Source organism: Nomascus leucogenys, chromosome 12, assembly GCF_006542625.1.
Source record: "Nomascus leucogenys isolate Asia chromosome 12, Asia_NLE_v1, whole genome shotgun sequence".
Classification (NCBI taxonomy): Eukaryota; Metazoa; Chordata; class Mammalia; order Primates; family Hylobatidae; genus Nomascus; species Nomascus leucogenys.
The window spans coordinates 14,348,484-14,365,730 of NC_044392.1; the positions used below are offsets into that span (position 1 = coordinate 14,348,484).

General features: G+C 40.9%; 1 protein-coding gene across 3 annotated transcripts in view; it reads right to left on the reverse strand.

Moving 5' to 3' along the window:
* Positions 1 to 1,978, reverse strand: part of TESK2 (testis associated actin remodelling kinase 2) — a 116,817-nt gene extending 114,839 nt beyond the window's left edge. For all 3 annotated transcript variants that reach the window (XM_030823778.1, XM_030823777.1, XM_030823776.1), the window contains exon 1: positions 1,671 to 1,978. In XM_030823778.1, coding sequence (XP_030679638.1) covers positions 1,671 to 1,892 — 222 coding nt within the window. In that variant the 5' untranslated portion in view covers positions 1,893 to 1,978. The remainder of the gene's footprint in view (positions 1 to 1,670) is intronic.
* Between the last annotated feature and the right edge of the window lie 15,269 nt (positions 1,979 to 17,247).

A 17,247-nucleotide genomic window follows, 5' to 3' on the forward strand; every position in this document is an offset into this window, starting at 1 on the left:
AAAACAAGACATGGGAAAGCATACATATTAATAAAAGAAACAATAGGGGCTGGGTGTGGTGGCTCTTACCTGTAATCCCAACACTTTGGGAGGCCAAGGCAGACTGATCACTTGAGCCCAGGAGTTCAAGAACAGCCTGGGCAACAAGGTGAAACCCCAACTCTCCAAAAATTAGCTGGGCATGGTGTCATGCACCTGTAGTCCCAGTAACTCTGGAGGCTGAGGTGGAGGGATCATCAGAGCCCAGGGAGGTCAAGACTGCAGTAAGCCATGATCACACCACACTGCACTCTAGCCTGAGTGACAGAACGAAACCCTGTCTCAAAAAATAAAATAAAATAATAGAATAAAATAGGTCAGGCACGGTGGCTCATGCCTGTAATCCCAGCACTTTGGGAGGCTGAGGTGGGCGGATCACTTGAGGTCAGGAATTCAAGACCAGCCTGGCCAAAATGGTGAAACTCTGTCTCTAAAAATATAAAAATTAGCCAGGTATGGTGGCGGGCACCTGTAATCCCAGCTACTAGGGAGGCTGAGGCAAGAGAATTGCTTAAACCCGGGAAGCAGAGGTTGCAGTGAGCCAAGATTGTGCCACTGCACCCCAGCCTGGGTGACAGAGTGAGACTCCATCTCAAAAAAAATAAAAATAAAATAAAATAAAGGGGAAATAACAGAGCCAAAATGTTTTTTTTTTTCCTTAAAAGAATTTTTTTAACATGTTAATGGTAATACTTAGCAGTGAAAATACAATGTAGAAAAGAGAGGGGAGAATTTCTTAGGCAATGCCTATTAGTAGGCAAGTGGAAATGGAACGTACAATATAAACAGAAATAATGGACTTAGGAGTATAGGTAGTTCATCCATAGTACAAGGTATAAAGGCCAAGTAACTGGGTAAAGATGTGTGTTGATAGCTATTGGTAGTAATGGGAGTCTGCAGAAGTTCTCTTCAGCTTGCTTCAATTTTCTCAGTGAATTCGGAAGCAATTCATTAATTACTGACAATGAGGACTAGAGAGGAAACACTGGGATTTGATGAGAGAAGAAAAGGTACAAAATACTCTCTTGAGGGAGTGAGTGAACTAGGGAAATATGATTGCTTAGGAGCATTATGGGCTCATATTTTTTGAGACAGGGCCTTGCTATGTTGCCCAGGTTGCTCTCAAACTCACAGCCTCAAGCAGCCTCCTGAGTAGCTCGGGCTACAGGTGCATGCCATTGTACCCAGCTATCAATTTTACTGAAGATAAGCAAACAAAAACTATATATGTGGGTGTGTATATATAATTTTAATATATGTATATAAGGTGTGTGCCTAATATATGTATACGCACAGAAAGAGTCCAGAAGTATACATACTGAATTGTTAACAGTGGTTATTACTGGAGAATGTATGTGTGGATGCATACACACATGTGTGGCTGGGGGTAGAGGTGAGGTGGAAGAGACTCCTATGTTATTTGAATTTTTAACCAGCACATTATTTTTGGGATTCAAACAAAATATCTTAATATAAGTTAATAAATAGCTTGAAAGGAGAATTTAGAACAGTGTTCAAGATCCACAGCACCTTTATTAGGCAAATCCTACATCCTAATTAAACACAACTATCAACCTGCAGTAAATGTGACCACAGCAAGACAATATGAGAAAAGCTGAAGAATCACTCACCTTGAACACTTCAGAAAAGAAGCCAGACCCTATTTTTTCACAGGTGAAATCATCCAAACGCGTCAGTCGGGAAAAGGCACTTATAAGAGCTCGATACGAAGATGGCCAAACTCTTCCCACCTGGCTCACATTTCCATCTCCTCCACCACCTCCTTCAAACTCTTCAAGACGCTCCACACGTGGGGGAAATCCTGCAATTGAATTCCGTTTGCTCCGATCCATAGTCTAAATAATCACTTTTTTCTTCTTTTAAGAAGGAACTCCACACATAAATTTTTGTTGAATTTTACTTCTCTTCTGGTTCGACACTAAAGAGATCAAAAAAATTTCCACTGAAATCTTTAATGAATAAATACATGCAAAGCAATAAATACTCAATGCAAAAATATTTCCTTTCACATTCTAGTTCCTGGTTTTCAGATTTAAAAAATGCTTTATGTCTTTACCCTCAAATAACACTGATATATTTAAAGCCCAAGATATAATCAGTCTTTACCATGAGTAGAGTATCATGAAGATCACCAATTACATTCTAAGTAACAAAATAACAATGATAATATCTACCATTCATTGAGCACCTACTTTCCAGGAAACATAGTATAAGAGCTTGACATACATCATGTCATTTGATTCTCAGATAATCCATGATATAAGGATTATTATGTTCATTTCACAGAGGGATCAAGAAATCAGTCACTATAAAGGCAGAGATAAAATTAAAATGGAAGCTGGGTGCAGTGGCTCATGCCTATAATCCCAGCACTTTGGGAGGCCAAGGCAGGCGGATCACTTGAGGTCAGGAGTTTGAGACCAGCCTGGCCAACGTGGTGAAACCCCATCTCTACTAAAAATACAAAAATTAGCCAGGCATGGTAGCAAGCACCTATAATCTCAGCTACTCAGCAGGCTGAAGTAGGAGAATCACTTGAACCCAGGAGGCAGGGGTTGCAGTGAGCCGAGATCGTGCCACTGCACTCCAGCCTGGGCAACAGAGTGAGACACTGTCTCAGACAAAAAAAAAAAAGTGCAAAGCCTGTCTGATTCAAAAGCCTGTGCTTCTTTCTACCAATACCCTTTATAGCCTCATATATTTTATTTCAAAAATTAATTCCAAATATATAACACAAACATTACAAGGAGACTTCAAAATTATGTATTATATAATTTTTAAAAAAGAAAACTATATCCAAAAGCAATCTAAAAATTCACTGTTGATGAAAAAGCACAGTCCAGTAGAAGTAACTATAGAAGGCTCCATCCCATCTGGTACATAACTAAGAATAAAAGCACAAGCCTACTTTTTCTTTTAGCCTGTCTCTCCCTATTTCTGCTTTTTTCCATGAGACTCAATTGTAAGGGTTCTATGCAAAATACAACATTGTGACTCCTCAATTAGTGAAATGCTTTCATAAAGGAGGTGGATACCTACTCAGTTTACCACCACCACTTCTAACCAGCTCTGCAACTCAAAGAAAAGTGGCAGGAATCCCAGGGCCATCTTAGCAACATGAGTCTGCCTCCTTACCCATTGCCAGAAGTCAGCACTGTACCCAGTGTGTACAACCACAGTTTCTTTCCTGGCAATGTGCAATTGGAATTAAGATAGTCCAGTCTCAATATGGCGGCTTTCTAAAATAGAAGTCATGTAAACTCAGGAGCTGCTGGCCAGGGCCATTTTCTATAATACAGCGTGGAAGCCAGAAGAAGTCAAGAGATTGAGGCCAATTTTCAAAGAAAAAAAAAGGGAACTTTTTGAACTCCCTGTTCTGCTCTAATCCCCAATTCTTAAGGCCTAACTGCATCCTGAGGTTCCATGCGATCTCCCTGAATCTAGTTAATCTAGTTCTACCACAATCTTCAAAGAAGGAAGAATACTCTGAGTTCCCAAATAACAAAACATTTAAGTACCTCTATTGAACCTATGCCAAAAAGTGGCATCAGCACCACCAGACCAAATATTTATATCCACAAGAACAAAAATTTAGGGTTAGCTGGCCACAGTAGCTTGTACCTGTAATCCTAACACTTCAGGAGGCCAAGGCAAGAGGATCACTTGAGTTCAGGAGTTTGAGACCAGTCAGGGCAACACAGTGAGACCTCGTCTGTATGAAAAAATGTAAAAATTAGCCAGGCACGATGGTACACGCCTGTAGTCCCAGCTACACAGGTGGCCGAGGCAGGAGGATTGCCTGAGCCCAGGAGTTTGACGCCGCAGTGAGCTGTGATAGCACCATTGCACTCCAGCCTGGGCAACAGGGCAAGACCTTGTCTCCAAAAAATTTAGGGTTATAAGACAAAAAATTTGCAGCCACAAAAAAGAATGAAATCATGTCCTTTGCAGCAACATGGATGCAGCTGGAAGCCAGTATTCTAAATGAACTAATGAAGAGACAGAAAACCAAATATCACATGTTCTCACTTATAACTAGGAGCTAAATCTTGGGTTCACGCGAACATAAAGATGGGAACAACAGACACTGGAGGCCCCAAAATGAGGGAGACAGGCAGGGGCTGAAAAACCTCCTATTGGGTACTATGTTCACTATTTTGGTGGTGGGATCAATAGAAGCCCAAACCTCAGCACCACACAATATACCCTTGTAACAAACCTGCATACATACCTCCTGAATCTAAAATATAAATGGAATTTAAAAAATAAAATAGAGGCTAGGCACAGTGACTCACACCTGTAAAATCCCAGCACTTTGGGAGGCCAAGGCAGGCAGATCACCTGAGGTCATGAGTTCGAGACCAGCTTGGCCAACATGGCAAAACCCTCTTTCTACTAAAAAAAAAATACAAAAAAATTAGCTGGGCGTTGTGGTGGTCACCTGTAATCCCAGCTACTCGAGAGGCTGAGGCAGGAGAATTGCTTGAACCCAGGAGGCGGAGGTTGCACTGAGCCGAGATCATGCCATTGTACTCCAGCCTAGGCAACAAGAGCAAAATTCTGTCTCAAAGTAAATAAATTAAATAATAAAAATAAAATAAAATAGGGTTGGGTGCAGGGGCTCATTCCTGTAATCCAAGCCCAGGCTGGAGTGCAATGATGCTATCACAGCTCACTGCAGCCTCAAACTCCTGGGCTCAGGCAATCCTCCTGCCTCAGCCACCTGTGTAGCTGGGACTACAGGCATGTGCCATCATGCCTGCCAGTTCAAGACCAGACTGGGCAACACAGCAAGACCCCCATCATAAAAAAATAATAATAATTTTAAAAACCAAATTTTCTTAATTTTAGAGCCAGTAGAAAACATCAACTTCAGTCATTCATTTTATATTTGAAGAAACATAAGGCCCAGAAAGTGGAAATGCTAAAAGTTAATACTATAACCTATTTACTAGCAAAGCTAGACTTGAAACCAAGGAGCCAAGGGTAGTGCATTTCTCAAAGTATGTCTGTTGATAATGTGCTTCAAACTACCTGAGGAGCTTGTTTAAAACCCAGAGTCATGGGTCATAACAGCTTTTTTTTTTTTTTTTTTTTTTGAAACACAAGGTTTCACTATATTGCCCAGACTGGTCTTGAACTCTTGGTCTCAAGTGATCCTCCCACCTCAGCCTCCCAAAGTGCTAAGATTACAGGTGTGAACTGCACCTGGCCACTGTGTTTTTTTTTCCAAACATCAGGAATTTTAAAAGCATTTCTTCATTTAATCTCAAAATGTGGCCAGGCATGGTGGCTCACACCTGTAATCCCAGCACTTTGAGAATCCCTTGAACCCGAGAGGCAGAGATTGCAGTGAGCTCAGATCACACCACTACACTCCAGCCTGGGTGACAGAGTGAGACTCTGTCTCAAAAAAAAAAAAAAAAAAAAAAAAAAACCAGCAAGATAGGTCTGATCTCCATTTTACAGAAAAAGAAATATAGGCTCAGAAGATGAAGTAACTTGCCTAAGGATACAGAGCTAGTAGAACCAGAACTGGAACCAAGTTCTACCCAGCACCAAAGCTCAAACTTCTTCCATTTCATTATTACTTAGCTCAGTATTTTTCCACTATGAGAGTTGTAGGAGTTAAGTTAGTTATCTGGGTAGAAAAAAGAACAGAGACTTTAGTGCAGAGGAAGGCTAGGCTGATTATAATTTGAACAGAGACAGAAAAGAAAAAAGAAACTTTAGAAAAATAAAAGATTAAAGTAATTTACAAAACATATGTAAAGTACATAAAACATCATTGACTATATGAAACACAGTTGTCTGCTAAACTGAACAATTTGATGTTTGCCATCAACTGACTTTTTCATTTTTGAGATATAAACTCTTTTTAATTTTTATGTGTACATAGTAGGCATAGACACTTACAGGGTACATGAGATATTTTGATACAGGCATACAATGTGTAATAATCACATCAGGGTAAATGAGGTATCCATCACCTCAAGCATTCATCATTTCTTTGTGTTACAAACATTCCAACTGTCCTCTCCCAGTTATTCTAAAATATACAATGAATTATTGCTGACCGTAGTCACTCTGTTGTGCTATCAAATACTAAATCTTATTCATTCTATCTAACTATATTATTGTACCTATTAACCATCCCATTTCCCACTCAACATCCCCAACACACTACCCTTCCCACCCTCTGGTAAACCATCATTCTATTCTATATCTCCATGAGTTCAATTGTCTTAATATTTAGCTTTAGCAATGAGTAAGAACATGCAAAGTTTGTCTTTCTGTGCCTGACTTATTTCACTTAACATGATGTCCTCAAGTTCCATCCATGTTGTTGCAAAAAAGAGGATCTCTTTTTTTTTTTTTGAGACGGAGTCTCGCTCTGTCACCCAGGCTGGAGTGCAGTGGCACGATCTCCGCTCACTGCAAGCTCTGCCTCCCAGGCTCAGGCCATTCTCCTGCCTCAGCCTCCCGAGTAGCTGGGACTACAGTCGCCTGCCACCATGCCCGGCTAATTTTTTGTATTTTTAGTAGAGACGAGGTTTCACCGTGTTAGCCAGGATGGTCTCAATCTCCTGACCTTGTGATCCACCCGCCTTAGCCTCCCAAAGTTCTGGGATTACAGGTGTGACCTACCCCGCCCAGCACAGGATCTCATTTTTTTATGGCTGAATAATCCATTTGTATAGGTGCCACATCTTCTTTATCCTTTCATCTGTTGAACATTTAGGTTGCTTCCAAATCTTGGCTATTGTAAACAGTGCTGTAATAAACATGGGAGTGCAAACGTCTCTTCACTATACTGATATCCTTACTTTTGGGTATATATTCAGCAGTGGGATTGCTATATCACATTGTAGCTCTATTTTTACTATTTTGAGGGACCTCCATAGTGTTCTCCATAGTGGCTGTACTAATTTACATGTCTATCAATAGTGAACGAGGGTTCCCTCTTCTCCACATCTTGGTTAGCATTATTTGCCTATCTTTTGAATAAAAGCCATTTTAAGGGTGAAATGATAACTCATTGTAGTTTTGATGTGCATTTCTCTGATGATCAAGATGTTGAGCAACTTTACATAGATCTGTTTCCCATTTGTATGCCTCCTTTTGAGAAATGTCTGTTCAGATCTTTTGCCCATTTTTTAATTAGATTGTTAGATTTTTTTCCTATAGAGTTGTCTGAACTTATATTTTCTGGTTATTAATTCTTTGTCAGATGGGTAGTTTGAAATATTTTCTCCCGTTCTGTGAGTTGTCTCTTTACTTTGTTGACTGCTTCATTTCCTGTGCAGAAGCTTTTTAACTTCATGTGATCAAATGTGTCCATTTTTGCTTTGGTTACCTGTACTTTGGGGATATTACTCAAGAAATCTTTGCCCAAACCAATGTCCTGGAAAGTTTTCCCAATGTTTCCTTGTAGTAGTTTCATAGTTTGAGGTCTTAGATTTAAGTCTTTAATCCATTTTGATCAGATTTTTTATTAGATTTTTCTTCTGCATATGGATATCCTGTTTTCCCAGCACCATTCATTGAAGAGATTGTCCTTTCCCCAGTGTATGTTCTTGGCACCTTTGTTGAAAATGAGTTCACTGTAGGTATATGGATTTATTTCTGGGTTCTCTATTCTGTTCCATCCGTCTGTGTGTCTGGTTTTTTGTTTTTGTTTTGTTTTGAGACAGGGTCTCACTCTGCTGCCCAGGCTAGAATGGAGTGGCGTGATCACAGCTCACTGCAGCCCCGATCTCCTAGGGCTCAGGTGATCCTCCCAACTTAGCCTCCCAAGTAGCTGGGACTACAGGTGCATACAACCACATCCAGCTAATTTTTGTACTTTTTTCTTGTAGAGACAAGGTTTCGCCAAGTTGCCCAGGCTCGTCTCAAACTCCTAGGCTCAAGCGATCCACCCTCCTCAGCCTCCTAAAGTGCTGGGATTATAGGCATGAGCCACCATGCCCAGCCTATGTGTCTGTTTTTATGCCAGTATTCTCATATTGTTTTGGTTACAATAGCCCTGTGGTATAATTTGATCAAGTAATGTGATTCCTCCAGTTTTGTTCTTTTTGCTCAGGATACTTTTGGCTATTGTAGGTCTTTTGTGGTTCTAAAATTTGAGGATTTTTTTTCTATTTCTGTGAAGAGTGTCACTGGTATTTTGATGTGGACTGCACTGAATCTGTAGATTGTTTTAGGTAGTATGGACATTTTAACAATATCGATTCTTTCAATTCATGAACATTAAATATCTTTCCATTTTTTGGTGTCCTTTTCAATTTCTTTCATCAATATTTTATAGTTTATAGCCTGGCCAATGTGGTGAAACCCCGTCTCTACTAAAAATACAAATATTAGCCAGGCATGGTGGCACACCTATAGTCCCAGCTACTCAGGAGGCTGAGGCACAAGAATTGCTTGAAGCTGGGAAGCAGAGGTTGCAGTGAGCCAAGGTCACACCACTGCACTCCAGCTTGGCAACAGAGCAAGACACTGGATCAAAAAGAAAAAAAAGTCTTATAGTTTTCATTGTAAAGATCTTTCACTTATTTGGTTAAGATTGTTCCAAGGTATTTTATCTTATTTGAAGCTGTTGTAAAAGGGATTACCTTCCTGATTTCTTTTTCAGATTGTTTGCTGTTGGCACACAGAAATGCTACTGATTTTTGTATACTGATTTTGTATCCTACAACTTTACTGAATTCTTTATCAAGATATGTTTCATTTCTAACTCAATACCTTATTAACCTCCTCAATGCCCTCAGGGTTCCCTGAGAGTGGCAAATCCTAGTTTTCCATATTACAGCACAGAAGACAGAATTGCTCATTGCAGCTCAATGGGTCTGGTTTTACATTCTCAGCTAGCTAGGAAGAGGTAAGAAACTGCTAATTGTGGCAGGGCACAGTGGCTAACTCCGTAATCCTAGCACTTTGGGAGGCCAAGGCAGGTGGATCACTTGAGGTCAGGAGTTCCAGACTGGTCTGCCAACATGGCAAAACCTTGTCTCTACTAAAAATGCAAAAATTAGGCCAGACACGGTGGCTCACGCCTGTAATCCCAGCACTTTGGGAGGCCAAGGCAAGTAGATCACCTGAGGTCAGGAGTTCGAGACCAGCCTGGCCAACATGGTGAAACTCTGTCTCTACTAAAAATACAAAACTTAGCCAGCTTGGTGGTGCACATCTGTAATCCCAGCTACTCAGGAGGCTGAGGCATGAGAATCACTTGAACCCAGGAGGCGAAGGTTGCAGTGAGCCAAGATCATGCCACTGCACTCCAGCCTGGGAGACAGAGCAAGACTCCATCTCAAAAAAAAAAAGAAAAAGAAAAAAAAATTGACCAGGCATGGTGGTGTGCACCTGTAGTCCCAGCTATTCAGAAGGCTGAGGCAGGAGGATTAGTTGGGCCCCAGGCGGTCAAGGCTGCAGTGAGCCATGACCACACCACTGCACTCCAGTCTGGGCAACAGAGCAAGACTCTGTCTCAAATAATAATAATGATAATATATATTATATATTATATATTATAGAAAAGCAGAATAGCATAGTCATGAATGCTATGACACCTACAGCCAAACAATCTGGGTTCGAATCCTTGCTCCATAACTTCTAGTTATATGAACTTGGATATGTTATTTAACCTCTCCACATCTCCAGTTCCCTATCTGTAAAATGAAAATAAAAACAGTGCCTACATTATATTTTATATCTATGAACACATTTAATCCTTACAATAACCACAAAGTTATTGATTAAATGGATAGTACCTAATAAACAATAAGCATTCAATTCCTGTTTGTTATTATAATTATTAAAGATATTACACATTTATAGTGAACATCTAAAAGCATGAACTAAAAATGAAGACACTAAATTCATAATAGTATTTGCCTCAGGGGAAAGAAAGTGAAACGACAAGAAAGGGAAACAAAAAGAGACATCCACTATACCAATAAGATTTTGTTTCCTTAATGTGATGAAGTGGCCAAGTAGTTAAGGTGATGGACTGCCAATAATATTTTTGTTTCCTTTTATTGAAAAATAAACTTATGGCAAACAACACAAAATGATATATTTGTTAATTTTATCATTTTTCATTAATTAATATTTGTTAATTCTGGGTGTTATTTATTATACTGTACTCTTTTCTGCATTTAAATTTTTTTAATTTCAAAAAAGTTTAACAGGTTTTTTTTTTGGGGTTTTTTTTTTTGAGATGGAGTCTCGCTGTGTCACCCAGGCTGGAGTGCAGTGGCGCGATCTCGGCTCACTGCAAGCTCTGCCTCCCGGGTTCACGCCATTCTCCTGCCTCAGCCTCCCGAGTAGCTGGGACTACAGGCGCCCGCCACCATGCCCGGCTAGTTTTTTGTATTTTTAGTAGAGACGGGGTTTCACCGCGGTCTCGACCTCCTGACCTTGTGATCCGCCGCCTCGGCCTCCCAAAGTGCTGGGATTACAGGCGTGAGCCACCGCGCCCGGCCTTTTTGTTGTTTTTTTTTTAAGATGCAGTCTTGCTCTGTCACCCAGACTGGAGTATAGTGGTGCGATCATGGCTCACCACAACCTCCGCCTCCCAGGTTCAAGGGATTCCCCTGCCTCAGCCTCCCTAGAGGCGTGCGCCACCACGCCCAGCTAATTTTTGTATTTTTAGTAGAAACGGGGTTTCACCATGTTGGTCAGGCTGGTCTCAAACTCCTGACCTCGTGATCCGCCCGCCTCGGCCTCCCAAAGTTCTGAGATTACAGGCGTGAGCCACTGTGCTTGGCCTTCACAGTTTTTTTTTAAAGTCTATTGCTAATGCAACAGCTATGTAGCATGCTTAAGCCAAAACATTGAGAACAATTTGGCAAATAAACAGCATGCCAATGTGCAAGCCAAGCCTCTAGACTCTCAAACTTTTATTCTGCTAAATTTCCACCGTAGTTTTTGGTCCTAGGAATATATATATATATCTTAGGCTAAAACTTCAAAATCATGGGTGAATATTTGGATGGCCTAACTTATTTAAGTCCACAAACTTAAAATATTGGGTGGGATCACTGGCTCACATCTGTAATCCCCCAGCACTTTTAGAGGCTCAGGCAGGATGACTGCTTGAGCCCAGGAGTTCAAGATCAGCCTGGGCAACAGAGTGAAATCCCCATCTCTACAAAAAATACAAAAATTAGCCCGGCATGGTGGTGCACACCTGTAGTCCTAGCTACTCAGGAGGCCAAGGTGGAAGGATTGCTTGAGCCCAGGAGGTCAAAGCTGCAGTAAGCCGTGTTTGGGCTACTGCATTCCAGCCTGGGCAATAGAGCAAACGTCTGTCTCAAAAAAAAAACAAAACTGGAGAGCTCATAACAAACACTGATATTTAGTGTAGAGCCCCTATCACATGCTAAAGTAATACTAATGATTAGATAGCTGAGATGAGTGGTAAGAAGTAGAGTCCTCTCCATGGGAGTAAGAACTGTATTAATCCATTTTAGGGAAGTGCTGAGCAAGAGAAAACTTCCAAACCATGCCTTCTGCTCCCTTGGCGAGCAAACTAAATGACTATATTTTAAATGAAATCAACCAAGCTATAAATGGCTGTCAATTTATTCTGACAAATTTTAATAACTAATAAAAGGCAGCAAAAGTATACAGGTACAAACCCTAAAACCAAGCCCAATTTTATAAAATGTGGGAATTATTACTTTTAAAATAAGAAAATACATTATTTCAAATATATGACATTTTATGATGGTTTCTGCCTCTGGATTACCTCTCTTGGTCTTATTTATTGAGTATTATCTATTGATACTAATAGTGTCCCTCAAAGTATTAATATACTTTTTTTGGAACAGTGATAACTACAGTTACCATCACATTACCAGAAAAACATAAGGCGTTATTGTCACAATGATGGGGGTGTGGGATGAGCACTACTGGTATTTTAGTGGGCAGGGGCTAGGGAAGCTAAATGTCCCACAATGCACAAAACAAAGAATTGTCCTCCCCTAAATGCCAATAGTGCCCTAGCTGAGAAACACTGTGTTAGAAAAGCTTAATCATTTTTGTTCTTAAACTAGGAAATAGCATTTAGCAGTCTTTCAAAAATGCCCAAATTATGTGGCTTATAAGGACACAAGTAATTTTTTAGTAACTATGTTTTCAACTTAAATATTATAAACTTGGAAGTTCAAAGCTTTTTCTTTTCTACATAGGTAGGTTTGTTTTTTCAAATATTAATTTCATTTATATAGGAGTTGATTTGTTTTTCACAAAGAAAATACAATTAAAAGCTTTGATTGGGGAAAGTAATTTGAAAAGCTACCAATTAAAAAAAAGTTAGTGAACTAAATAGCCTATCTTCAATATTATACTTTTTTATCTTTCCAAAGTAAGAATTCCAAAAATCATTTTTCAGAAATATCAAGGAAATTTTTAGGACTCTCAGACCACACTCCTGTCCGAAACATGCTTCTGGAAATAATAACTGCAGCCGCTATTTACTACAGACCATGCATTCTACCAAGGGTTTTGTGTGTTGTCTCTAATCTTTGTGACAACTCTGCAAAGCATGTATTATCAGAGATTATGACTTCTCCAAATATAAACAACTAGTGAGACTCAGGATTCAAATCTAGCACTTCAAACCTAAGCACTTCCCATTATAACATGTCTCCTTCAGAAATACAAATTTCTGTGAAAAATGATTTGTGGATTAGCTATGTAGAAAGCTGCTACTATTCCCCAACTTCCCTCAACAGGGAGAGTAAAAAGTGTACAAATGATGGCTCTACCAGTCTCTGAGGCAAAAGCCTTCCTTCAGTCATTCAATCACATTCTACAGACAGAAAAATCAGTATTGATTTAAACAGGCTTTCTAAAGAATGGATGCCATGATGACAGCGAAAATATGCCAAATCCCAATCATTCTCTATTTTCCATTCTAATGCACAGTATCTGTTGTTTCTCACCCCTTCATTTCACCAAAACAAAGTAGATACAACTTCACAATAGTCCAGACACAAATTTAATCCTGCAATGCACTAGAAAGCTATCTACCAACAGGTAGCTGGATTTGGCAAAGTGTCAGCCAGCAATAAAAAATTGTCAATGTCCATCCAAATATGAAATCATGTGTATACAAAGTTGGTAATATTATCCCACAAAGTCATCAGAAAAGATTTCTGAGAATTCAGTGGACTTTTACACCCTAAAGAGTAGAAAAAGACTGCAAACATAATATACCAATATCCTCATCACATTGTTTTCTTTCTTTAATCATAAAAAGTCCCCACCTAATCCAAAATAAATTAAGGATTCATTATGAGTAATATGTAGCCCCAAAAACTGGCCACTTATTTTCTAGAATGGGAATACTGACAAGTACATTAGCTGGGTATCAATACCAAACACATGGCAAATCTACATGACAAGTCTGCTTAGCTGTTATCCTTTCTATGGACCAACACAGCTAATACAGACACGTTTCAGGATGACTGTCTAATTAAAAATAAAAGCAATACTGCTGAGCTTGCCATCCTGCTGTGAAATAATGAGTTGCAGTTTCCATTCAAACCAAAGGCAATCTAGCATAAAAACTGGCATCCCTTATCTAATTAACCAGGAATATACACAATGGCATAGTACCAGACAGATCAAAAGCCAGTTCTTAAAAGCGTATTAGCTCTTCTAAATAAGCATCATATTTGCTGTGTAACTTCAATCCACCAGGCCCTAAGCCATGACATAAAACAGAAACTTAGGGTGAAAGTTATAAAGGCAGTTAGAGATGAACTAGTTTAATCTTTAGACCAATTCAGGAATCCTCTCTATTAGCTGACTCAAATATTAATTGGGTAGCCACTAGGTGCAAGGCATTAGGACAGGTGCTATAGTATTTACTGAGCATTTTTTATAATCTAGATGCTTTTCCAAGCGCTTTACATTTAATATACATAACAGTCCTCTAAAATAGATACCAGTATTACCCCCAATTTACAAATGTGTAAACGAAGGCATTAAGGAATTAACTTGCCCAATCTCATAACCAAGAAATGGTAGAAGGCTGAGCACAGAGGCTCACACCTGTAATCCTAGCACTTTGGGAAGCCGAGGCGGGTGGATCACGAGGTCAGGAGATCGAGACCAATCTGGCCAACATGGTGAAATCCCGTCTCTACTAAAAATACAAAAATTAGGCACGGTGGTGTGCACCTATAGTCCCAGCTACTCAGGAGGCTGAGGCAGGAGAATTGCTTGAACCCAGGAGGCGGAGGTTGCAGTGAGCTATGATCACACCGCTGCACTCCAGCCTGGTCGACAGAGCAAGACTCCATCTCAAAAAAAAGAAGTGGAGGAGCCAGAATTCAAACCCAGAGGCTGTACTCTTAATCGCTATGTTAATATTGCCTCTCTGGTAGGAGGATGTACAAAATGGAATAAAACATGACTCCACCTTTCCAAGAACTCAGTCTCCCAAAAGATACATGTAAATCAATGAATATAATACAGTACAATAAGATAATTTTTTTTTTTGAGACACAGTCTTGCTCTGTTGCCCAGGCTGGAGAACAGTGACGCGATCTCGGCTCACTGCAACCTCCGCCTCCTGGGTTCAAGCAATTCTCCTGCCTCCACCTCCCGAGTAGCTGGGACTACAGGCACGCACCACCATGCCCAGATAATTTTTTTTGTATTTTTAGTAGAGATGGGGTTTCACTATGTTGGCCAGGATGGTCTCAATCTCTTGACCTAGTGATCTGCCCAACTCAGCCTCCCAAAGTGCTGAGATTACAGGCATGAGCCACTGCGCCCAAACAAGATAATTGTTAATGACAGATAAGAGGGAAGGCTTAATTAAGATACTGGCAGTGAGGAAAAATAAGTGAGAGAAGGTAAGTGACCATTTCTTTAGAGATGGGGGTCTCACTATGTTGCCCAGGCTGGACTTTACAGGCATGATCACTGCACACTACAGCTTCGAACTCCTAAGCTCAAGGGATCCCCTTTGCCTCAGCCTCCTCAGCACTACCATGCTGGGCAGAGATAAGTGACATTTTTAAAAAGGTGTTCTGGCCAGGTGCAGTGGCTCACACCTGTAATCCCAGCACTTTGGGAGGCTGAGGCGGGTGGATCATGAGGTCAGGAGATCGAGACCATCCTGGCTAACACGGTGAAACCCCGTCTCTACCAAAAATACAAAAAAATTAGCCAGGCATGGTGGCGGGCACCTGTAGTCCCAGCTACTCTGGAGGCTGAGGCAGGAAAATGGCGTGAACCTGGGAGGTGGAGCTTGCAGTGAGCCAAGATAGTGCCACTGTACTCCAGCCTGGGCGACAGAGCAAGACTCCATCTCAAAAAAAAAAAGGTGTTCAAGTCTGGGCACTGTGGCTCACATCTGTAATCCCAGCACTTTGGGAGGCCAAGGCAGGCAGATCACCTGAGGTCAAGAGTTCGAGACCAGCCTGGCCAACATCTCTACTAAAAATACAAAAATTAGTCAGGCATGGTGGCAGGCACCTGTGATTCCAGCTACTTGGGAGGCTGAGGCAGGAGAATCACTTGAACCCAGCACGCAGAAATTGCAGTGAGCCAAGATTGCGCCATTGCACTCCAGCCTGGGGGACAAGAGCAAAAATCCATCTCAAAAAAAAAAAAAAAAAAAAAAGGTGATCAAGTGGATATATGAGGTACAAGAGGTACCCAGATGACTCCAAGTTTAACTAGAATCCCTCCCATGTTTCTGGTTTGGGTAACTGGGAGAATGGCTAGCCATTCACCTAAAGGATATGATGTGTAAGGAGATGCGAATTCTTCTCAGATCTTACTGAGTTTAAGTTGCCTGAAGGAACACCAGTTAACAATGTCCAGGAGGCTGTTGGAGACACCACACTGGAGCTTAGGAGAGAGGACAAGACTGAAGATGTACACTTAAAAGTCACTAGCATGCCGGGCGCTGTGGCTCACGCCTGTAATCCCAGCACTTTGGGAAGCCGTGGTGGACGGATCACGAGGTCAGGATATCGAGACCATGCTGGGTAATACGGTGAAACCCTGTCTCTACTAAAAAACAAAACAAAACAAAAAAAAAAACAAAAAAATTAGCCAGGCGTGGTGGCGGGTGCCTGTAGTCCCAGCTACTCGGGAGACTGAGGCAGGAGAATGGTATGAACCCAGGAGGCAGAGCTTGCAGTGAGCCGAGATCGTGCCACTGCACTCCCTGGCGAGAGAGTAAGACTCCGTCTCAAAAAAAAAAAAAAAAAAAAAAGTCACTAGCACTTACTAAAGAATTTCCCAAAGTAGAGAATATGACTCTAGGTAATACCAAATTCCTACCATGCACCAAAGCCCAGGCACCTTCTTTTTGTGCTTAGGTGAAAGCAGGTAAGTGGTCAAGGGAACATCAATATATACGGGACAAAAAAAGGAAGAGTATACAAATGAGACTAAAAAGGAAAAAAGCAAGAATAAAACCAGAAGAAAGTATATTGCCATTGATAGTAATGACAAAAACCACAATTACTTTTGCACCAACCTAATATGTCACAGAAACCAAAAGTGGAAACAGCACACATATCAAATACCACAAAGTAGTATATGGTATGAAGAAAACTGTCCACTGGATTGGACACTACAGAAGGCAGAGTCAGCCTGGCCTACTAAAACACTACCAGTAACAAAGAGCTCACTACAGTAGTCTGTTCTACTATTGCAAAGTTCTGGTTGTTAAAAAGCTTTTCTTCTTTCCAACGACACAACGAAAAGCAAAGGCATTGGAGTACACACTACTGTGTTCAAATTCTGACTCTGAAGAATTAACAGTTAAAACAACCAAATGCAATGATGACACTTGGCTAGATCCTGATTTGAACAAACCAGCTATAAAAGACAATTAGGGCGCGGTGGCTCACGCTTGTAATCCCAGCACTTTGGGAGGCCGAGGCGGGCGGATCACGAGGTCAGGAGATCGACACCATCCTGGCTAACACAGTGAAACCCCGTCTCTACTAAAAATACAAAAAATTAGCCGAGCGTAGTGGCGTGTGCCTGTAGTCCCAGCTACTCGGGAGGCTGAGGCAGGAGAATGGCGTGAACCCGGGAGGCGGAGCTTGCAGTGAGCCGAGATTGCGCCACTGCACTCCAGCCTGGGCGACAGAGCCAGACTCCGTCTAAAAAAAAAAGACAATTAGGGATTTTTTTTTTTTT